The 23,132-nt window shown below is 43.0% G+C and overlaps 2 protein-coding genes across 5 annotated transcripts in view; one reads left to right on the top strand and one right to left on the bottom strand.

Annotated features, from left to right (window-relative positions):
• Positions 1-2,647, bottom strand: part of Spag9 (sperm associated antigen 9) — a 134,094-nt gene extending 131,447 nt beyond the window's left edge. For 3 of the 4 annotated variants that reach the window (XM_046420625.2, XM_046420626.2, XM_046420627.2), the window contains exon 1: positions 2,239-2,646. In XM_046420625.2, coding sequence (XP_046276581.1) covers positions 2,239-2,541 — 303 coding nt within the window. In that variant the 5' untranslated portion in view covers positions 2,542-2,646. Of the gene's footprint in view, positions 1-2,238 lie in introns of all 4 variants that reach the window. The other variant, XM_046420624.2, reaches the window with a different exon arrangement.
• Positions 2,648-17,052: 14,405 nt separating this feature from the next.
• Positions 17,053-23,089, top strand: LOC124076498 (nucleoside diphosphate kinase A). The gene is made up of 5 exons (XM_046420450.2): positions 17,053-17,200; positions 18,484-18,613; positions 20,471-20,572; positions 22,245-22,357; positions 22,783-23,089. The coding sequence occupies exons 2-5, from the start codon at positions 18,488-18,490 to the stop codon at positions 22,898-22,900; spliced, it is 459 nt and encodes a 152-aa protein (XP_046276406.1). The 5' UTR covers positions 17,053-17,200; positions 18,484-18,487; the 3' UTR covers positions 22,901-23,089.
• Positions 23,090-23,132: the final 43 nt, after the last annotated feature.

Below are 23,132 nucleotides of genomic sequence, written 5' to 3'. Positions count from 1 at the left end.
TTGCCCAAAGGTTTCATTATGGGGATTTTACATATGTGACTGAAAAAATATAAACTACAAAAGAAGTCATGGGATAACCTACTTTTAAAAAGTTGTCTACTTAAGCTGGGTTGGTGCATGCCTGTAATCCCAGAGACTAAGAAGGCTGAGGCAGGAGGATCACAAGTTCCAGGCCAGCCTCAGCAATTTATTAAAACCCTGTCTTGAAATAAAAAAAAAAACAAAAAGGACCCAGGCATGGTGATACACGCCTGTAATTCCAGTGGCTCATCTGGGTGAGGCAGGAGAATCAGGAGTTCAAACACAGCCTCTGCAATGGGGAAAAACTGAGCAACTCAGTGAGACCCTGTCTCTAAATAAAATGCAAATAGGGCTGGGGATGTGGCTCAGTGGTTGAGTGCCCCTGAGTTCAACCCCTGGTACTCCCCAAAAAATAAAATAAAAAAATAATAAAAAGGGCTGGGATGCAGTTTACTGGTAAAGTGTCCCTGGGTTCAAATCCTCAGTACCAAAGAAAAAGAAAAAAAAAAAGGTTGTTTACTTAAGAAATTAATATAAAACCCAAAGCCTACCAGCTGGTCAATTTTATTTTCTGATTCTGTAACCTGTGGCAGAGTTTTCCTGGCACGTGTGACCTTGGCATTTTGCCCATGTTTACATGGAATGACAGGAGTTTAAGGCTGGAGGGAGTATTTCTTTTACCAGAGGTGACAGATGATGCTGGGCCTGATAGATCATGCTGAGTCTGCTCCTCACCTGTATGTACATGTGGTTAATTGCCCAGTTTCTTCCATGTACAATCAACATACTGGCCTGTATGAGCATGAAGAAGTGGCAAGCCAGCTCAGAAACCTCTATTCTATAAACAGTGCTAATAAACTAGTGGAAATTGTGATCCCATTGTCATTTGTACTTTCAACCGTGCCCTCCCTATATATTTAGAAATATTCCTGAAATAAAGCCATTTCCATTGTTTGGAAAATTCAATGACATTCCTTTGAGATAAATGGATCTCAAAATCATAACAACTAAAAATTGTCACTATAATCAAACTAAAAGCAACTAGGTGCAAAGATATATGTGATGAAACAAAACAAAACGTTTAACTGGTGGCACTATTTAACATTAGGAAATGAGCTACTGAACAATCTCACATCCTAAAAACTTTTCAAGTATTTCTGAAAAATAACACATAGTTCCTTCAATAACTATTTAGCCTCTTTCAGTAACCGAGCATTTAGCCAGTTATGCTAGATGCTTGGGGAAACAAAGACAATTAGGACACTGCCTGCTTTAGATAAAAGTTCCACAGAAATAATGACAACACAGCCTGAAAACTAAAATCTTGGACTCAAGTACATATCACTTGCACTTCAGAGCTCCAAAAGGTTCACAGATTGCAAATGAGAGCACAGAGGTCACCACTCAGATGCTCCAGTTAACAGCCGGCCAAGTGCACCTGTAAACTGCAGTTTGAGAAGCAAATTCAAGACAGGAAAAGTGTTGCCAACTGTCACCCACACCTCCTCAACCCCGCCTCCCAGTCCTCTTATAAATAAACAGAGAGCTTTTGAAGGGAACTGTCCAAGGTTACCACCTGATATGGAGGAATGCTTTCGTGTGGGATACCAATAAAATAAAACAGCGCACACTACCTATTTATTGAGCACTGCAATACAACATTTAAATGTTGACAAAGTGTTAAGAATGTCACATAGGACATAAAATCGCTTTCTCAAATGGATTAAAATGTCAAGAAGCAACTGACCGAAAGAGGGAGATCTCTAACTTCCCAAAGCAGCAGCAACCCCCTGGAAAGGTACTGGAGCCAGCGGAAGTTACATATCAAGACAGAAGTAATCCTCCTCCCCAACAGTAAAAGTTTGAGCCGCCGTCCGACCATCCTACGGTGGTTGGAAACTTCCCTAAACACCAAGGAGCAACCAGACACCCTAAAGACTCCGCCCTTGCCAACCCCAGGTGTCCTCATGCCAGGCTGTCGCTTCCTCTCTGGGTCCTGCCTTCCACCTCACTCCTTTCCTGAACACTCACTGGCCTTGCCCCGGCTTCCAACGCCGGCGAGCCTCAGGGGCGAACAAGGCGTCTGGGCTCGGCGCCGGAGGCCTCGCCGCCGGAGGCCTCGCCTCAGGCCCGTCCTCCAGGAGGCCCGGCGCGCCTCACGTCCCCAGGCCGGCCGCGACCCCCGGCCCCGTACCCTAGTAGCCCGCCAGCCCTCACCTCCTCGGCGTGCTTGCGCAGCGCCTTCTCCCGCTCGTACTGGGTGATGAGCTGCTCGTTGTCGTCCCGCAGCAGCTCCAGCTCCACCTGGTGTTCCTGGTCCTGCGCGAACACTGAGTCCAGGTTCTCCAGCACCGCCACCACCAGTGGCATCAGCTCCTTGACCACCTCTTCGTCGTAGCGCCCGATGAGCCGCTCGAACTCGCGGTAGATGGAGCCGGCCAGGCCGGACACCCGCTCCGACATCACGGCCCCGGAGCCGCCGGGCTCCTCCTGGTACACCACACCGTCCTCCAGCTCCATGGTGGTGGGCAGGCGGGCGGCCCGGGGCGTCGCCGGCTGAGGGACAGCACGGGCCCGCACGGGACGGGCCCGGCTAAGGCTAGGGCTGGGCCAGGCGGGGTGGGGGCCGGGGCGGGAGGAGGGGAGGGGTGGGGTGAGCACACTCACCCCAACCGCCGCTGCACCAACTGCCGGGGCGGCCCGGCCGCGCGCCCTACACGTCACCCTCGAGGCGGGGCCGACGCCGCGAATGCCCGGTGGGCGGGGCCCCACGGGAGGCCAGGCGCGGCCGGGGGCGGAGCTATGCGTCAGCGTGCGCCGGTGGAGGAAGGCCGTGGCGTCAATACCCAGCGCCAAGCTACTGGTGCGACGCCCACGGGAAGCGTTGCGAACCGAGGCAGGATTCGCAAGGCCATCCCAAAGGAAAAGGAGGGGTTCTGAAAGAGAGACTAGCCCACCAGGACAAACGTAGCTAACATTTCTATTGCTTTTTCATAGTCCCCAGGCGCTTTCTCATTTAATCATCACAACCGGCGAAGTGCTTGAGATGTTTGGCCTCCTTTTTACAGACAAAGTAGGCCCAGAAAAGTTGTGGTTCACTCAAGGTTGCGTACGTAGCTAGGAAAGAGGCCGAGCCGGAACTGAAACTAGCTCTAACTGGGAATTCCGGACTCAGAAAAGTGTGTGTGTGTGTGGGGGGGGGGGGGGGGACATAAATAGAAGAGTCTACCAAGTGATAATGTGCTTTCAAGTAGGGTAGTACTGTTTGGGGTAGGGAAGAGTAAGGATAACCTAAAACAGGAAATGCAAAGCATTCCGGAAAAGGGTAAAACTGAAACTCCACATCTTGCATTTTCCCAAACATGGTTTCTCTGCTCCGGCCAACTTGGGGAGAGGAAATTCTAGGTCTCCAACCACCTTCCTCTTCCCGGGTCTTGAAGCAGTGGGGGCAGTGATGGGAGGCGGGGTGGAGCTGGTAATTCAGAGGTTGAGAAGTTAGGGAGGAAAGGGGTGGAGTCAGTGGGAGGGATAAATCTCAAGATTTGTGAGATCGCTGCCGCCTGGGAAAGCATCACGTGTAGGGAATGACACAACACCCAAGTCTAGGGCGGGCTGCGTCAAGGATCTTTCCCAGTGTTCTCAGCTGGCATCCGCAAATGGGCCGGAAGACACTCATAAAAGCCCTTACTCTGCCACAGGTGACTCAGGAGTTCTCTAACCCCAACTTATCCAAGAATAGGAGGGAAGAAAGGATTTAGGTTAACAAGGGATTTGTGGGCATAATATCCTCAATTTGGCATTTACAAATTCAGTTTCTTCCTACCAAAACATAAACTAGTCCCCAAAAGTCTTTTTTTGGTACAGGTGATTGAACCCAAGGGAGACAGGGTCTTGCCAACTTGTTTAGTGTCTCTAAATTGCTGAGGGTGGCTTTGGATTTGCGATCCTCCTGCCTCTGCCTCTACTGGGATTATGTATGTGCTCCCCTGCGCCCGGCTAGTCTCCCATTCTTGACCCGCTTGGAAACCAATACAAACAGTGTGGAGGTTGGGTGAGAGCCAATGATCGGTTCAGAAGGACAGAGATGAAAATTTAAGTCTTAATGACTGATTTGCACCTGTGCTGTTTTCCTCTCCCTCCTTCCACAGTCATCCTTAGATTGTTTATATGTCTGGGATATAGGAATGTCAACCACTGGACTGGGTGTGATCCCCAAATGTCCTGTCTCTTCTTAACCTCACTTTTTGCTTTTTCTTTTTTTGGTTGATTTGGTTCTGGGTATTAAGCCCAGGCACACTCTACCACTGCTCTACATCTCCAATCCTTTTTATTTTTTTAAGACATGGTCCCACTAAGTTGCCCCAGGCTAGTGCGGAACTTGCTATCCTCCTGCTCCCCAGCCTCCCCAGTCACTGGGATTACAGGCGTGGTCCACCATACCAGGATTTGACCTCTCGTTTGAAAGCCAGAAAAAGTCTTGCTGAGTTTCTTTTAATTTTCTCTTCTCTTCCTGAGAGCTCTCACTCAAGCAATCTATCTATATAGGTGCTTCTATTTTCCTAGGAGTTAGAAGAGCAGGAAAACTTAAGGCAAGTCTTTATCTTTCCACAATATTATCATGCATATCAGGAAATTTAGAGGAAAAAAATATATGTTGATTTTCAGGTATTTGGTTATAATTAAGTCTTCATAAAATATACTTCTTTAGGTATAAATTCAACATAGATATGAGATCTATATTTATGTCTTGGTTTTAGGCATCAGTAGCTATCAGTAACCAGTAATTTAATTGCTTTAAATTCAATACAGCATTGGGAATATATAACTCAGTGACAGAATTAGCAGTAGCATGTGTAAGGCCCTAGGTTTGATCCCCAACCCTGTAAATTAATTAATTAATTAAATTCAGCTAAATATCCATCAACTGGCAAATGGATAAATAAAATGTGCTATATGTATATAATGGAATATCATTCAGCAATAAAAAGTACATATGATAACATGGATGAAACGTCAAAACATGCTAAGTGAAAAGAGCTAGTCACAAAAGATCATATTATTATATGGTCCCATTTATATGAAATGTTCAAGAATAGCCAAACTTATAGAGATAGTAAATAAGTGGGGTTGGGAGAGGTTAAAGATAGGCAGAGATCATGAACTGAAATTTAATTTCATGCACATATGAATTTGTCAAGATACTGTGTATAACTGTAAAGTGCTAATTTAAACAAACAAACAAACAACAACAACAAAAAAAAAACAGCCATGTGCAGTGGTGCATTCTAATAATCCCAGAGGCTGAGGAGGTGGAGGCAGGGGAATATAAATTCAAAGTCAGTCTCAGCAATTTGGCAGCTCCCTAAGCAACTTGGTGAGACCCTGTCTCAACATAAAAAGAGCTAGGGTTGTGGCTCCATGGTTAAATGCCTCTGGGTTCAATCCCTAGTACAAAAAAAGAAAAGAAAGTAAATTAGTGGTTACTGAGAATCGAGGGACAGGAGAGGGTGGGATGAAGGGAATGGGAATGACTGCTAGTGGAAATCAGATTTCTTTCTGAGGCAATGAAAATGTTCTAAAATTGATTGAAGTGGTGAATACAGTCTATGACCAAACCACCCTGAATGCGCCTGGTCTTGTCTGAAGTAGTGAATACACGATTCTTGTAATATACTAAAAGGCATTAAAAACTATACATTAAATGGGGGAACTGTATGGTTTGTAAATTTCATCTAATAAAACTATTTTAAATAAAATTTTAAAAGGGAGCTGGGGATGTAGCTCAGTGGTAGAGCACTTGCCTAACAAACATGAGGCCCTGGGTTCAATCCCTAGCACTGCAATAGGTATATAAACTAACATACAATTTACGGCAGTAATGTCTTCAGAGTAGAGACAATGGAAACACAAAACTCCATGTGATAGAGTAGAAAGAAAATGGTTTGAAATTTTGAACCCTGTATTCTAGTATGGACTAGCCATTTTGAACAATTTAAGCCAGGAACAAAAATGTAAATAGTTACTGAGTACCTACTAGGTGCCTATCACTGCAATGAGGACTGTGAGCCTTAATTTATCTTTACAGTGAAAGAGTTTGTTAGAGAATCTGTCAACGCTTCCTACCATTCTAAAATCTTGATTCTGAAGGTAGGAGTGAAAGGTTATTGGCCTTAAAATGAGTCCCGATAGTTCCTAATTATGTAGGCTGGATAAGATTCCCAGCACCCACCTCTAAACCCAAGGACTGAAATTATTAAAGAGAGTTATCAAGGAAAAACAGGTCATATTGTAGACCTTAAGAATGTTTACTTTTGATTGCTAAAGGGAAGGAAATTCCATTTCTAGAGGTTTTTTGGCCTTACAAAAATAGTGAGGACAGTAATGGGGGCAGTAGGAGGGAGGAGTTGATGAGGGAAGGAAGGGAGGAGTTTCTTCCTAAACACAATAACTATAATCACTGGGAGGGTGAAATTACCAGTCCTGTTGTTTGTCCAGCCTTCTGGAACTGTTAGTGTGTGTGTGTGTGTGTGTGTGTGTTACTGGGGATTGAACCTAGGAGTACTCTACCTACACTGAGCTACATCTTCAGCCCTTTTTTATTTTTGGAGACAGCTAAATTGTTGAGGGTCTCACTAAGTTGCTGAGGCTGGCCTCAAACTTGCAAGCCTCCTGCCTCAGTTTCCCCGAGGTGTGTGCCACACCTGCCTTCTTACAGTTATTTCTATATGCATCTGTTTCTCTAATTTCACACACTTAAATTTTCCCACCTGGGGAGAGAAACTACAAGGATAAAAGAGAGGGTTCGGGATCTCAAGGCCTTTGTTATGGATGTGTGAAAAGACAAATGATTCATCACTCCTTACAAACTAGAACATCTTTGGTGGCAGCCTAGCTCTGGAATGCTCTTGAAGAGTGCCAGAGCATTTTTCTGAGCCCTCAGTTTTTCCTTTGAAAGTCTTTGTTGTGGGGGTGGGGTGGGGGTGCTGCTGCTGCCGCTGCTGCTTCTGAAGATCAGCCTCACACATGATAGGCAAGCACTCTACCACTCAGCTACATCCCTAGCCCCCCAAATGGTTGTGGTGGTGGTGGTGGTGGTGATAGTGGTTGTTGTTCTTCTTTCTTTTATTTATTTATTATTATTATTATTATTATTATCATCATCATCCTAAGAATTGAACTTAGGGGTGCTTTATTGGTGAGCTACATCCCCAACCCTTTTCATTTTTTATTTTGAGACATGGTCTTGCTAAATTGTTGAGGGTCTCACTGAGTTGTTGAGGCTGGCCTCAAACTTGCAATTCTCCTGCCTCAACCTCCCTAGTTGTTGGGATTACTGGCATATGCCACCAGACCCTGCTCCTCCCAAACAATCTTCAAATACACTTCTTTGGAAATTTCATGCAAATTCATTTTAGTCAATAAATTTATTTTCACACATTAAGTAACTATCATGCTTGGAAAGGAATGGAGGTGAGAAAAAACTATCAATTTTTACTAAACACCAATTTTTTGTGTATGATTTAAGGAAAAGGTATTAGTGACCCAAAACAGTACTCCTGAAATCCACCATCTTTGAAAATGCAATGCAATTCAGTCAGCATTTGATGCCAATTAAGACTGAGTCTTGTGCTAGACCCAAGGTGAAAGTGGGAGACCCAAGGTGAAGATGAACCTGGCACAGTCCTTATCCCCAAGGCAAGCAGTCTAGTAGAGAAAGCAGTTTGGGGAGCACACGTGGATATCAGCATGAAAGTGCAACCATCTAAGCATAAACAAAGTAGAGTGATGGTGAAGTGGAAAGCACAGTTAACTCTGTTGGGAGGGTGTTGAGATGAAGGCCTCCTGCAGGATTTTCCCAAGTTGGAAGGTATCCTAGATAGATGATTGGTTTGAAGGATTACTCAGATCACCATTCAGATAAGCAGAATATATAATTTATTTGTTTAGTCTAAACCTAACCTGGTCTAGTTTCTGAGCCCTTACCAAACAGACCTACTTCAAAAGAAAACTTGGTCTAACCAATTATTGAAATGGTTTGTTTAGGTCATATGCAGTCTTTCCTAGACAATAAGCTTTTGTCTGGCCAGGTGAAGTTGGAAGGCAGCCTGAGCAACCTAATGATATCCTGTCTCAAACTTCAAAAAGGGCTGAGCATCCCTGTAATCCTAGCTGCTTGGGAAGCTGAGGCAGGAGGATGGCCAATTCAAGGCCAGCCTCAGCAAATTAGCGAGGGACTTGGCAACTTAGTGAGACCCTATCTCTTAATAAAAAATAAAAAGGGCCGGGTATGTGTATCAGTGGTTAAGAACTGGTCCAATATGTGTGAGACCCTGACTTCAATCCCCAATACCAGTGGCAGGAGCAGGCAAGGGGCTGGATGTGTGACTGGTGATAGAGTGCTTGCTTGGCATGAAAGAATACCTTAAAACAAGAAAAAATTACTTTGCAATTTCATTCGGATCCTGTCCCAGTAAGACTTTACTACCTCAAGAAAGCTAGGGGCTGAGGATGTGGGTCAAGTGGTAGTGCGCTCGCCTGGCATGTGTGCGGCCCGGGTTCGATCCTCAGCACCACATACAAACAAAGATGTTGTGTCTGCCGAAAACTAAAAAAAAAAATACATATTAAAAAAAAATTCTCTCTCTCTCTCTCTCTCTCTCTTTAAAAAAAAAAAAAGCTAGGAACCTATCCTTAGGTTGCCACATCACCAGAGGAATGGCTGACTGCTCAGAAGAAACCACATATATGAAATTACTCCATGAACAGTAAAGTGCATTTACAAAGGTTAACATCAACTTCTACTCCTCAGAAAAGCAAGATAAATAAATAAAGTCTAAGGACAAGGTCAATCCATAAGCAGAAAACAGGATATGAACAAATGGAAACACAATAACTTTCTGTTGAATATGTTTTCTATTTAAGGTACATGGCTTATCTGAAATAAAAGAGAAAGAGCCTCTGATTGGGATCAAGGATTGGTGTCTGGTCACAAGGAAAATAATCCACAGAGCCTCTCTGACCTTTGTCAGTTTTTTCCTCCACATATTTATGTATGAAAATGACTCAGCTAGTCTCACACCAGTGGCTTATTTTTAGTCAGGGCCATAGAGCTTGTTGAAAACCTAAGCATAGTAACCATTGCCAGTCAACAGCCTCACACATCAGAAGCAGGGAACGAACACTCATTTATTCATTTCAATTTAACATGTATGACTCAAGGGACACACTTGATGTTTCCTTCTGCCACTGTGCTGAAAACTCCCAGAGGGAGAATTACTACTTGGGGCATGAGACTTCAGCATTAGGAAGTCCCTGGCTGGCGCTGATGATCTACAGTTGAGAAATCTTCTACAGTTGTAAGTTCATGACTGTGATTCCTGAGCTACTGATTCCCAGCTAAGCGCCCCATTTCACCTCTACCATTTCAAATTCCTAAGTCAAAAGCCAAATCATATTATATGTTTAACACGAGACAATTCATCTGGAAGAAGAGGATATATCCCATTCTAATTCAAGGTAAATTTTGCATGTAAGGAAAGAACATTTTATTGTTCACTATCAAATTAGCAAAGTTCAATACCCAGAGGGATATATTCTCTATTGTTTTGTTAAAATTTATAATCTTAAATGTTGTAGCTGGGGATATAACTCAGTTGGAAGAGTACTTGCCTTGCATGCACAAGGCCCTAGGTTCAGTCCCCAGCACCACAAAAAAAAAAAAAAAAAAAAAAAAAATATATATATATATATATATATATATATATAATCTTAAATGTTAAAATTTATAATCTTAGTCGGGCATGGTGTCACATGCCTGTAATCCCAGCAGCTCAGGAGGCTGAAGCAGGAGGATTGAGAATTTAAAGCCAGCCTCAGCAGTGAGGCTCTAGGCAACTCACTGAGATACTGTCTCTTTATAAAATATAGAAAAGGTCTGGGGATGTGGCTCAGTGGTTAAGCAACCCTGGTACCAAAGGAGGGGCGGAATTCCTGATACCAAAAAAAAAAGAAAGTCTATAATCTTAGCCAAGCACGAAGCAATAAACAAGAATAAGGGCGAGAGTGTAAGGAGTCTGGAGTTAGCTACTGGGGTTTAAACTGTGCTTCTGCCACTGAATAGCTGTGAAGGACTGGGCAAGTCACTTTCTGTGCTTCAGTTTCCTCAACTATAAAAATGACATTGAGGATAAGAATACCAGCTGGGCATGGTGGCACATACCTGTAATCCCAGTGACTCAGGAGGCTGAGGCAGGAGGATCACAAGTTGAAGGCAAAAGAAAAGAAATAAAAGTACCTGTTTCATAGGGTCTTTGTGTAGGTGAAATGAGGCGATACACACAAAACGTTTAGAATAGTACCTGGCGCCTAAGTGTAAGCTAACAGTATTAATCATTATAGAATTATTAGAAAAGAGGGCTGGAGATACGGCTCAGTTGGTAGAGTGTTTGCCTCCCATGCACAAGGTCGTGGGTTCAATCTCCAGCACCACACACACACACACACACACACACACACACACAAATTATTAGAAAAGAGCCAAACTCAGCTTGCTTCCCTAGGAATCTCTCTTCTTTCTCCATGTTTTTGTCTAAAAATCACACCCAGCATATTTCTAGTAGTGGCTCTGATTTCTTAGAAGAATCCCACATGTTCTTCTTCTTCTCCTAGTGAACCCAGGAGCATACTACCTCTGAGCTATATCTCCAGCCCTTTTAGTTTTAAAATTTTGAGACAGGGTCTCACTAAGTTGATGAGGCTGGGCTCAAACTAAGATCCTTCTATTTCAGCCTCCTAAAATTATTATATGATTATAGGCATTCACCACCCCACCTGTTCTTTTCTTTTTTTTTTTTTTTGTACTGGGGATTGAACTCAAGGGCTCTCGACCACTGAGCCACATCCCAGCCCTATTTTGTATTTTATTTAGAGACAGGGTCTCACTGAGTTTGCACCTTGCCATTGGTGAGGCTGGCTTTGAATCCATGATCTTCCTGTCTCAGCCTCCCAGCCGCTGGGATTACAGGCGTGCGCTACCGTGCCCGGCTCCACTTGTTCTTTTTTTTTTTTTTTAGAGAGAGAGAGAGAGAGAGAATATTTGATATTTATTTGTTTTTAGTTTTCGGTGGACACAGCATCTTTGTTTGTATGTGGTGCTGAGGATCGAACCCAGGCCGCACGCATGCCAGGCGAGCGCGCTACCGCTTGAGCCACATCCACAGCCCTCCACTTGTTCTTAAAGCTTAATACAGAATGATTTTTTGTCTTGTGAAAACTACAAAGGCCAGGAATGTTCTGAGGAAAATGTCCCATTTGGAGAGGGGACTGGAAGCTTTGACATAAAAGTATGAAATAACTGGACATGATTGTCCTATTAAAAACATGATTACCCTATTGCTCACGCTACTAAAGAGTGAACTGTCTCCAAATAGCACATCACAGAGAAGACCAGAGGGAAATTGTAAGCAGAGTGATGAAGAGGTGCAGTTTTTCTTTTTCTTTGTACAGAAAGTTATAATTTTTGCCAGGTGTGTTGGCCACACCCGTTATCCCAGTAACTCAGGAGGCTGAGGTAGGATGATCACAATCTAAAGCCAGCCTCAGCAAGTTACAAGGCCCTAAGCAACTTAAACAAACAAACAAACAAACAAGCAAAAACAACAACACAACAACAAAAATGAGCTGGGGAAGTGGCTTAGTGATTAACTCTGCTAGGTTCAATCCCTGGTACCCTCACCTCACCCCGCCCCCCCCCCAAAAAAAAAAGAAAGTTATCATTTTCAGTATTTTCTCTATGGTCCTTTCCATGCCCCCCCCCACCTCCAGTACCAGGGATTGATCCCAGGGCCTTGTGCATGTAAGGCAAGCACTCTACCAATAGAGCTATATCCCCAGCCCCACCCCTTGCTCTTAATAGATCCAATTACAAAAATTCAGAGGATCTTTCCAGACCACTCTCAGCTGGCAGCTCCTGGAAACTGACTAGATGCAAAACTAGGCATAGGGAAGGGGAGAAAGCATTCCCATGGTGAGGCATGCAAGTTAAAGAGCAGAGGCCAGGTCATCCTGTAGGAGGTAAAATACTCCAAAGAACAGAAATTGGTTTAAGCAATAACGAGTGGGTTTAGAGATAGAAGGTTAAAGTCCAAGGTACAAGTGGATGGTTTACAGCTAGACTGAGAAAGGAAAGAACTGATTGTAGTGTGTAGCATATTAATGAGAAAAGGCAAAGACTTATCCAGCTCACAAAAGGCCACATGTTCCCCATATTTCTTAACCTGCTTAGAGTTAGGCAGGGTCATTTGACTAGTTCTTCTCAGTGGGCTCAAAGGAGAAGTGATTTGTGTCATCTCCAGGCCAAATCAATCATATAACAGTCACTGCATGACTCTCCTGCTCTCTTGGCTCTTCTGTGGTGTGCTTAGGCCTTATACTGAGATGACACCGCCACGTGTTGGAAAAAGCCTGGCTCCCACTGCAGGGGATAGCTGACTGGTTAGGTGCTAGGCTGTAGCTGGATTGGATTTTATGTAGCTCCTGAGAACTAGGATTTTTTCTTTCTTTCTTTCTTTTTTTTTTTTTTTAGCTACAGTATAACTTTGCCTATCCTGAATAATATGAAGGTATTATACTATAATGATAGTATTCTGGTAATAATAGATTATATGACATTGAACCCCAACTGGAGATGTCAAAGGGAGGAAAAAAGTGGTGTACCAGTCTGTACTCACCATTGGTAAAAACAAAAAAATATTAGACCTAGGTCAGAGTCTCAGGTCTGGTCGTGGAGAGTCAAATCACATGAGAGCAAAAAGGTAATTAATGCTAAATCACTACCTTGAATGTTGAGCCTCTTCACATATATAATCCTTTGCCCCAGAAAGGTTTAGCTTGAAAGACTATACCAGGGAAGGGCAAGTACAGGAAATGTTAAGGCAGAGAACCCATGTTTTTGTCAAAGGCTTTATGTATTATATCTAAGCTTAGAATGTGGAAACAAAAAGACTCTAAGAAGATGTAAAAAATAAAAGGGGAGAAAGTCAAGGGGCTTAAGGGGAAAAGGTCAATGGTATTAGAGTCACTGTTCATAAGAGCAGAAACTGCATGGATATCAAAGGAAAGCAATATAGTTGAGTAGAAAGAAATAAGACAACTGATGTAATTTGGGTTGGACGGTGACTAAAAAAATCTTATTCTGCAGGGAAGTCTGTGATTCCTGAACACACCATCGCACAGCACGATGGTTAGGAATGTGCTCGGGGAACAGGAATAAGATGGATTCACAGCCAGGTTCTGCCATTTTATCAGTTTTGTAGCCTGATACTAATTATTTAAACTTCCTGTGCTTCAGATTTTCCATCCACAAATTAAGATTAAGTACCCATTGTGGGGCTGGGGCTGTTGCTCAGTGGTAGAGTGCTTGCCTGGCACATGTGAGGCACTGGGTTTGATCCTGAGCACTGCATAAAAATAAAAACAAATAAAATAAAGGTGTTCTGTCCATCAACAATTACAAAAAAAATTAAAAAAAAAAGAAAAGAAAAAGTATCCAACAACCAGGCATGGTAGTATAGGCTAAAAGGGCTAGGGACATAGCTCAGTGGTAGAGCATTCCTAAGTTCAATCACTAGTGTGGAGAGGTGAAAAAAAGACAAACAATTCATTAATACTAGTTGATATATTTAACAGGAAAAATAAGTCTCCCTTGGGCTGGAAGTGTAACTCAGTGATACAGCACTTGCCTACCATGTGCAAAGTCTTGGGTTCAATCCCCAGTTCTGGTGGGGAAATGTTGGTACCCACATCAGACTATGTGATGATGACTCATGACTTACTTCCTCTATTAGCAAATAATGCAGGTTTCCTCAAAAGTTCTTGCTTCCCTCTCTCAGGAATCAGGGACTCAGAAGCACTGAGGAGTCAGGGGCAGACAGATGACCTGTGTGTGTGGGTTTTGTGAAGCTCAGGCAATTGCCTTCACCAAATTATCCTGCTGTTTGATTTGTAGTTTGACTCTAGAGTCAAAGGTGGGAGGGTTCATACTTCATTCTTGATTATGAGCAGTGAAGATTCCCCAGGGACTCATTCTCAGTTAGTATTATGAATGTTCGCTCTTTGCTCTGCATCCCAAGATGCCTTTCTATTTCTCATGCATGGGTATAATAATGCATTGGCTGCTCTGATTCCTTAAATGATTAATAACAGGACAGTCATGTTCTGAATCAATTCCATTCTTTGCACAGTATTGAAGCTAGCTGCTTCTTCTCAAATTACATTTGAAAATAATTGTGTCATCTCCTTGTGGTTCCATTATGATTTATTTGCCCCCCATATTGATCCCCATTGGAAGTGAGATCCAGCACACCTGTAATTAAGGGCCCAGGTTTTGGTGTTGCACAGACTGACTTGAAATCCTGGTTCTACCTCTTCTAGCTGTTATTCTCCCTCCATGGAGCCTCAGTTTCCTTATCTTAAAATGATAACAATAAGGTTTTATCTCCCTGGGGATCAAACCCAGGCTTTGCATAGTATTGACAGACATATGAAGAGCCAACAAATGCCAGCTAGAGGCCATGAATGTGGTTGACACAGAGAGAAAGTGTGCAGTAATTTACTGCGATTCAGAAGAGATGTTGAGCCTGAGAACAGACATATGGGAATTATTTGCATAAAGGTGATTTTTAGGCCTAAAAAGTTTTTTTTCTTTTTTCTTTTTTTTGTACCAGGGATTAAATTCAATAATGCTTAACCAGTGAGCCACGTCAGCAACCCTTTTTTATTTAAAGATAGAGTCTCACTGGGTTGCTTAGGGTCTCACTAATTTACTGTGGCTAGCCTCAGCTGGCATGTAGCTCAGTGGTTATGACCTTTTTATTTTGTACTTTGAGACAGGGTCTCACTAATTTGCTTAGAGCCTAGCTATTTGCTGAGGCTGGCCTCAAACTTGTGATTCTCCTCACTCAGCCTCTCAAGTTGCTGGGATTATAGATGTGCATCACTGTACCTGGCTCTCTATTCTTTTTTCTCTTGTGTTCTATATCCTATGCACCAGCACCACACTTTCTGGGCTTAATCTTAAATATATGCCCTCTAAACACCTGTTTCTACCTCTTTTTGTCACCACCAATTTGTACACCACCATCTTCTCTCAATTGGGCTACTAATACAATCTCAACCAGTTTTTCTAATCCCACTTATTTCTTTGATTTCTAAGTAAGTACTGATTCAGAAGAAATTGCCAAAAATATGTACGAAGAAATCATAAATGATAACACATTACATAATTATAGTACAATATTAAAACTAGGAAAATGATGTTAGTATAATCTACAGAATTTATTCTGATCTCACCAGTTTAACATGTACTCATTTATGTCAGGTATTTATAATTTCATGCAACATTGTCATGCAGGTGCATTTGTATAATTGCCACCGCAATAAAATACAGAATCATTACAACAAGACTCCCTTGGGCTACCCCTTTACGGACACATGTGGACCCTCTTCCCCACCTCTAACTCCTGGCAGCCACTGATCTATTATTTCCATAGTTTTGTTATTTCAAGCATGTTATATGGGTTCTGAAGGTGTAGCTCAGTGATAGAGTGCATGTGGAAGGCGCTGGTTTGATTCCTAACACCCACTCCAGAATGTTGTACAAATACAATAATATAGTATATAACTTTTTGCAACTGACTCCCCCCATCCCAAATGGGGTCTCACTGCTTTTTCTAGGCTAGCCTTTAACTCATGGGTGTAATAATCCTCCTGCCCTCAACTTCTCAGTAGCTGGGACATAGGAACAAGCCATTGTGCCCAGCTACAAGTCGTTTTTTTTTTTTTCCAGTCAGCATAATTCTCTCTTCTCTCTCCTGTCTCGATACTGAGGATTGAACCCAGAGGCACTTAACCACTGCACCACATCAGAAGCCCCTTTTATTTTTTGAGGCAAGGTTAGGTAGGGCCTTGCTCAGCTGGTGAGGCTGGCCTTGAACTTGCAATCCTCCTGCCTCAGCCTCAGGAACATTTGGGATTACAGGCATGGGCCACTGTGTCCCTCCCCAGCCTTGTTAAAAAAAAAAAAAGTTTTTATAGTTTTACACTTTACATTTAAATTGATAGACCATTTTGTGTGAATTTTTTTAATAATGTGTGAGGTTAATTTTGGTCAAGTTTCATTTTTTTTCCTATCTGTAATGGCATTTTTTTTTTGAAAACGCTTTTGTAGCTTTCCCCTACCCATTCATTCTTCATAATTAAAAAATATATATGTATGTATTGATCTATCTATCTATATAATTTATAAATATGTTTTGCGCAGATCCGCTGCAGGAGAGCCCTTTTTGCAGAATATAATAACAAGCGCCTTCCACATACACTCTACCACTGAGCCACACCTTCAGAACCCATATTTATATATTGGGAAATATAGAGATAGATAGATATGTCATGCTGTGACAAAACCTGCTTGACCACAGCATGATGTTGACCCTTTCGAACTACAAAATGCTCACTATGGTTCTCGGCTCTTAGCCACCAGGCTTGTTCCCTCACGTCATGCAAATCTGTTCTATTATCATTTCTTCGACTCTTTCCCCCTGCTCAATTTTTTTCCTCAAAGCACTTATACAACACAAACTATTAGTTTGCTTATTTGTTTTTTGGTTAACACTCCTCTCAATCTTACCAGAAGCGAACATACTGTTTATCCCCGGGGCCTAGAATAGTGCCTGGCACATAGTAGGTACTCAGTAAATAATTTTATTGCTTGACAGGCTGGAAGGAGTAAATAAACGTAAAGCGGAAGCGAGACAAGTCCACCTCTAGGTCAGATGCTGGTTCGAACGTCATGCAAAGTGCGAGCGCCACCTCTCGGGAAGCCAACTTGCTTGAGAACGAAGGAAGTGAGTCAGAATATTAAGGTTGAAAAACAGATGGCAGCCAGAGCGAAGAGCCCGAAAAAACTAGCGCAGGAAGTCAAACACCGGAAGGTTGCGCCCTAGAATGACGTCCTACTCACAAAAGGAGGCGTGGGCGAGCGGTGTTCTGCAAAAAGGGCTCTCCTGCAGCGGATCTGCGCCAAAGCGTTCCGTGTGTGCAGCTGCTGGGAACCACGTGGGGCCGGGTTGCGTTTCCGGTGCCGGCTACTGCTGCGGTAGTTAAAGCCCAAGCGGCTGCAGGGGTGAGAAGGTTTTGGGGTCCTGAGGGGAAGGGAAAGGAGTGAGATCTGGGGAAGGTGGGGGGGGGCGCGAAATGAAGAGGGTTAGTGAAGGGGTGGGTTCTGCTCTGAGAGGTGGCGAGGGGATCGGATGAACGAGAAGGGCGGGGGAGCGTCTCTGGACAGGTGCAGACCTGTCAGCACAGTTCCCACGCCACGTGGGTTCTTTGTCCCTGCTGCCTATCCCGTTAGGGAGGGGCTGTGCCGTATTCTCCTTCAGTACGGTACTGGGCACAGAGTTGGCGCTTAGGAAGTACTTGCTGAATGAATGAATGATGGGTGTGTGTGCCAGGGTGAAGTGTGAAGGGACTTTTATAGGTACCGGTTCTGGCCCCATTTTATTCTGGCGAATCCATGCTTGTCCAGCGCTCCTTAAGAGGTTCCCCAGCTAATCTTTGGGCTTTGCCTCTTTCTTGGAAGGGCGGAGTGATTATCATTTAAAGCATTTTCTTTGCTTTTATTGACAGGTAGGCCTCGTGGCTAGGTACCAGAGACAGATACAGGAGTAAACCAGCCTTGTTTGCAGGCCATAGACCTGCGGGGAGGTAGACACACAAATAGAAAGTTGGACTACAGTGTTCAGGTTCTATAGTAAGAGGTAACTGAAGTACAGGAAGGAAGAAGGAGGCGGGGCTGCTATATCCCCTTAGAGATTGTCTTTCAAGGTGAGGAATCTCTTCTTCTGGTCCTGTGCAGATCTTATCTGTAAAAGGAAGGATACGGAATGGAAGCTCTCCAGGCTTCTTTCTTTCCCCATGATATGACATGACATATTTTCTAAAACCCCTTTCAATTCTAATACTATGGTTATAGCAGTAGGTCAAACTGTATCTCCTATAGACTTGTAACAGATATCACTTCCACTTTAGTGAAACCACATCAGTGCATTTTTCTCCAAACTGGATAATTGAAAAAGAGCATATCTTATTTGTGTACATCTCCTACCTTGGTTCCATTACAGTGCTGGGTGTACAGTAGATGCTTAATAGAAGCTTGTTAAATCAAATGGGATAGAAATTACAGTCCCTGCTTTTAGACTCTTCCCCACTTTGGGATATTAGTTCATATATGTATATGAAGGTAATGGAGAGGAACTGTTTTTTTTTTTTTTTTCATTTTTTTAAACCACAGAGACTTGGAATAGATACGCCAGATTTAAACCAGCTTTATGGGGGTAATCTGCTTGAGCAGGATAATGTAGGCAGGAGATTCAGCGCTGTTTCATTCCTCTACCTGCCTATCTCCAGGACCATGGCCAACAATGAGCGCACCTTCATTGCCATCAAGCCTGATGGGGTCCAGAGGGGTCTTGTGGGAGAGATCATCAAGCGTTTTGAGCAGAAGGGATTCCGTCTTGTTAGTATGAAATTAATGCAGGTAAGTAAACTTCATTCTTCCTAGATTAATTTCTGTTTGTCCCCTCTGCTTTTAGATTTCTCCATGGTAGACTGACCACAAACATCTTGAAGCCTGGAAACCCCTCAGGGACCTAGCATCTTGGCTAACTCTTGAAACAAAACAAGTTATTTGGGACTTGCAAAAATAGTCTGTTTTCCCCCTTAGCAATGTAGAACTCCACATAATTCCTGTAGAACTGTAATTTCTGACATAGCCCCGGGTGTGTTTGAGCTCTTGGACTCTAGGTTTCTAAGCAGATAATTTTAGAGAACTTTTTTCCCTTTTTGAGGCAGGTTGTTTTTCAGCAAGAAAATCTTTGCATTGTCAGTTACTACCTGCTTAGTGTCCAACATATATCAGGTACCATCGGGGCTTTGGTGGGAAAACTATAGCTCTCCTGACATAGCAGAGAGCAGATACATCTTTACAAGATACCTACAAAACAGTATTTCAGTAAATTCAAAGGATTGGCCAAGAATCCTCTTCAAACAGATCCAAAAGATGAAGATTCAGATTCTCAAATAAATTAATTTTTCCCATTAAAGGAATCAACCTTGGCCCCTCCTAGTGCATTTTAAATTTAGCTTGATTTGCAGTTTACTTCCTGGGTGATATTTTAGGAAAGGGGACAGACTATGTTAATGCTGAGGGAAGAGCGTGGTAGAATGAGAGTCAGTTGGTGGACAAACAATGGATTTACATATTAATTTGGTTTTGAAGGTAAAATGAAATGAATGAGGTGTTGATCAGGTATTTACTCTGTGCTGGGCATCTATGTTTTCTCCTCTAGCCCTCATGACAACCCTGAGACGTTGTTAGGGGGAAGCAGGCTTGGAGAGGTTGCCTGATAGCGCAGTTGGTGATGCAGCTGGGATTTTTATCTTGGGTCTCTGACTCCTAAGTCAGACATTTTTCTCCTTTACAATGACTTTTCATGTCAAGGATGTGAGTTTGGTAAAGAATGGAAGGAATGATTTCTTCCATTACTTGAGGTTCTCCGTCTGTCAAAAAAAAAAAAAAAAAAAAGCCTATATGTTTTGCAAGCTAAAGATCTTTAGAACCAATTAATAGAACTAAAACTAAGGGCCTTGCGAGATTCTCAGCAAGCATAGAGGCAGTGAGAGATCACAGCCAAGTTGAGTTGAAACTAAGCAGATGGTTTGCTCTCTAGCTAACTTGATTTGTTCTTATATACCAGCCTTGAAGTGTGAGAGATTTTTAATTCATTCTTCCAGCAATAAATAAGAATTATTTATTGCTAGATGTCATGTTCTTTTGGGTGGTTTATGGATATCTTTGGGGATCACATGGTCACCACACTGGGGCTTTATCCTCTGAATAAGTAAGTATTCCTGGGAGATGGCCTGGTTCAGTTTGCTGCCTATAGAATACCCACACTACCTCCCTGACTTCCCTCCCCAAGTTCATCACAGTCCACCAATGGAAATTCATTGTATTGTTTGTTTTCCTAACATGAGATGGGGGGATTCAATTTTAATGTTATTTTATTCTGATCATTCAAGGCCTAGAGGGAGAAAATTGGTTCAAACTGCAGAAGCACTTTTAGTCCTTGTCACTGCTCCCCTCTGGTAGTGTAGAGAATGTATTCAGTTAGCTAGGGATGTGGCTCAGTGGCAGAATGCTTGCCTGGTGTGCCCAAGGCTCAGGGTTCAATTCCCAGCACCAGAAAAGAAAAAAAAATGACCAAGATGAGAATGTATGATGAGCTAAGAGCTCATGTTTTAAATAGCAGGATGAGTGAGGGGGAATAACCAGATTATTTGTTTTTAGAATGTTTGGGGTTCTTAGTTCTTCTTTTCTGTCCTATGGAATAAGGCTTCTGAAGACCTTCTCAAGGAACACTACATCGACCTAAAGGACCGTCCTTTCTTCTCTGGCCTGGTGAAGTACATGCACTCGGGGCCAGTGGTTGCCATGGTGAGTGTGCCTGTGTGGGATGTTGAGTGAATGACTCAGTTGGAAGTGGAGAAGAACAAGTGTTGTGATTCCCAAATCTGATGCCAGGGCCTCATTGCTTCAGAGGAATTTCGGGTTGGCAGGAATGGGCAGTTGGTATGAGTCAGCTCTCTGACCCACCAAAGAAAAGATACATTTGCTTATTGAGCTGAAGACCTGTGGCTAGGAGGAAACCGGAGAGACCTGCTTGTTCAAGCTCCTGGAAGGCAGGAGATTGTTTCTTGGTTATTGCAGTATTACTATATATATACTATATACTATTGCAGTATTCCTTGTTATATATATGTGCCAGGCTTTCTTCTAGACATTGGGGATATAGTCACGAATGAGATAAAGTGGATATCTGTTTTCATACCTTTCTTTGCCTGCACTTCCTTTCTTCAAAAATTACAGTATTGGGGATCAAACCAAGGGCTTCGGGTATACTAGGCAAATGCTCTACCACTGAGCTATATTCCTAGCCCTTGCCTACATTTCTTGAAGGGAGTAAGGGTAGGCAGACAATAAAGAAACTAAGAAATATGTACACATACATACATACATACATAATAAATATATAATATATAAATATAGTATATTACTAAGCCAATATATTTAAAAGCTTATGTAATAGTATAGTAAGATGCACAGAAATGAAACTGGGTGATGTGATGGTCAAGGAATGTGATTTGTAAGCTCAGATCTGAATGACAAGAAGGAGCCTGCCATGCACAAAAACCAGTGAGGAATATTCCTGATCAAGAAAACAGCATGTGGCTGGGTGCAGTGGCACATGCCTGTAATCTCCGCGACTCTGGAGTCTGAGACAGGCTGAGACAGGAGAATTATGAGTTCAAAGCTAGCCTCAGCAAAAAGTAAGGTGCTAAGCAACTCAGTGAGACTCTGTCTCTAAATAAAATACAAAATAGTGCTGGGAATGTGGCTCAGTGGTTGAGTGCCCCTGGGTTTAATCCCTGATACCTGAAAAAAGAAAAAACAAAACAGCATGTGGAAAGGACCTGGGAAGGGGCATGGCAGGGAAAGGAGGTTGGGATGGCTAAAGCCAACTTAACCAGAAACGTTAGGTCGAGATGAGTTCACAAGTAGATGTGGTGGTGCATGCCTAAAATCCCAGTAACTGGAGGCTGAGGCAGGAGAATTGCAAGTTTGAGGCTAACCTCAGCAATGTAGTGAGACCCTCAGCAACTTAGCGAGACCCTGTCTCAAAAAACAAAAAGGGCTGGGGAAGGAGCTCAGTTATAAAGTACCCTTAGTTTCAATCCCCTGTACCCACACCCAGAAAGAAGACATGGAATCAGAGGTACCGGCAGAGGCCATGGCACAAGGACTGTGTTGTCTGTGCTCTTCATTAGTTCTGGGAGGTGATGGGAGGTTTTACATTTGGCATTTTAAAAAAGCCACATAATTTGCCATGTTGAGAGTGGATTGTAGAAAGGCAGGAGTAGGGGCAGGGAGACCAGTTACTCCAGTTCTGGGACAAGAAGATGCTCCATAAATATTTGTTCATTGAATGAATGTCATTTTTTTTTTTTTGAATGTCATCTTAATGGGGACTTTTTCTGAATTAATAGTTGCCAGATTTTCTGCTGAGATTGGGTTTCTTCCTTGATCACATTCTCTTTTGTCCTTGAAGGTCTGGGAGGGACTAAATGTGGTGAAGACAGGCCGAGTGATGCTCGGGGAGACCAATCCTGCTGATTCCAAACCTGGGACCATCCGTGGGGACTTTTGCATCCAAGTTGGCAGGTGGGATTTAGTGTTTTTTTACTCTATTCCCAAATCTGAATTGCCACAAAAATTTGGGCTTCTGAGGCTGGAGGTAGACAGGATAACACATGCAGGTCAGTTTTAAATCAGAGTTCACTGTCCTCTAAAGTTGGTGGTTGACTTTGAGGGCTCTCTGTCTTTGGTCGTCATCATCCTGTGGTTGTGCCTAAGTAGAACCTGACCTTCCCTGAAGGCTGTCACTGCTTGTATCAGTGTTGCCAAGAGGGCTGGGTGTGGGGAGGTCCTTCTTCATCCTTTTAATGGCAGCTGTGAGTTTTTTCTTTTGCTACATGGTCTAAAGTGCATGCACCTTTGGGCTCTAGACTTTCTGGCATTGGGAATGTGGTGGGTTTCTGGGCTTAATTCTTCTGGTCTTGGTAATGTGGCCATCTCTTCCCCACCAGGAACATTATCCACGGCAGCGATTCTGTGGAGAGTGCAGAGAAGGAAATCAGCTTGTGGTTTCAACCTGAGGAACTGGTGGATTACAAGAGTTGTGCACAGGACTGGATCTACGAGTGACAGGAGGGCAAGCCACCATGCTTTGCTTGTCTACTTCCTGCCATTCCCATGGGCAGGGGACCAGACTATAGCAAATCTAGTTATTTCTGGAATAAATAAGAGTTTCTTCAAGGGAACTCTTGAGCTGTGAGTACTCCCTGTACAGTGTTGTGTGCTACCATCAGATTAAAGTGTTTCATCTCAACATAAGATTAGTTGAATTGGTTACTTTGTATTGCTTTGCATTCTTCTT

Source organism: Marmota monax, unplaced genomic scaffold (assembly GCF_021218885.2).
Source record: "Marmota monax isolate L192 unplaced genomic scaffold, Marmota_monax_Labrador192_F-V1.1 WCK01_AAM20220418_F8-fsc00064, whole genome shotgun sequence".
Classification (NCBI taxonomy): Eukaryota; Metazoa; Chordata; class Mammalia; order Rodentia; family Sciuridae; genus Marmota; species Marmota monax.
The sequence above is the reverse complement of the archived record's forward strand: the minus strand, read 5'-3'. Positions and strand labels throughout refer to the sequence as shown.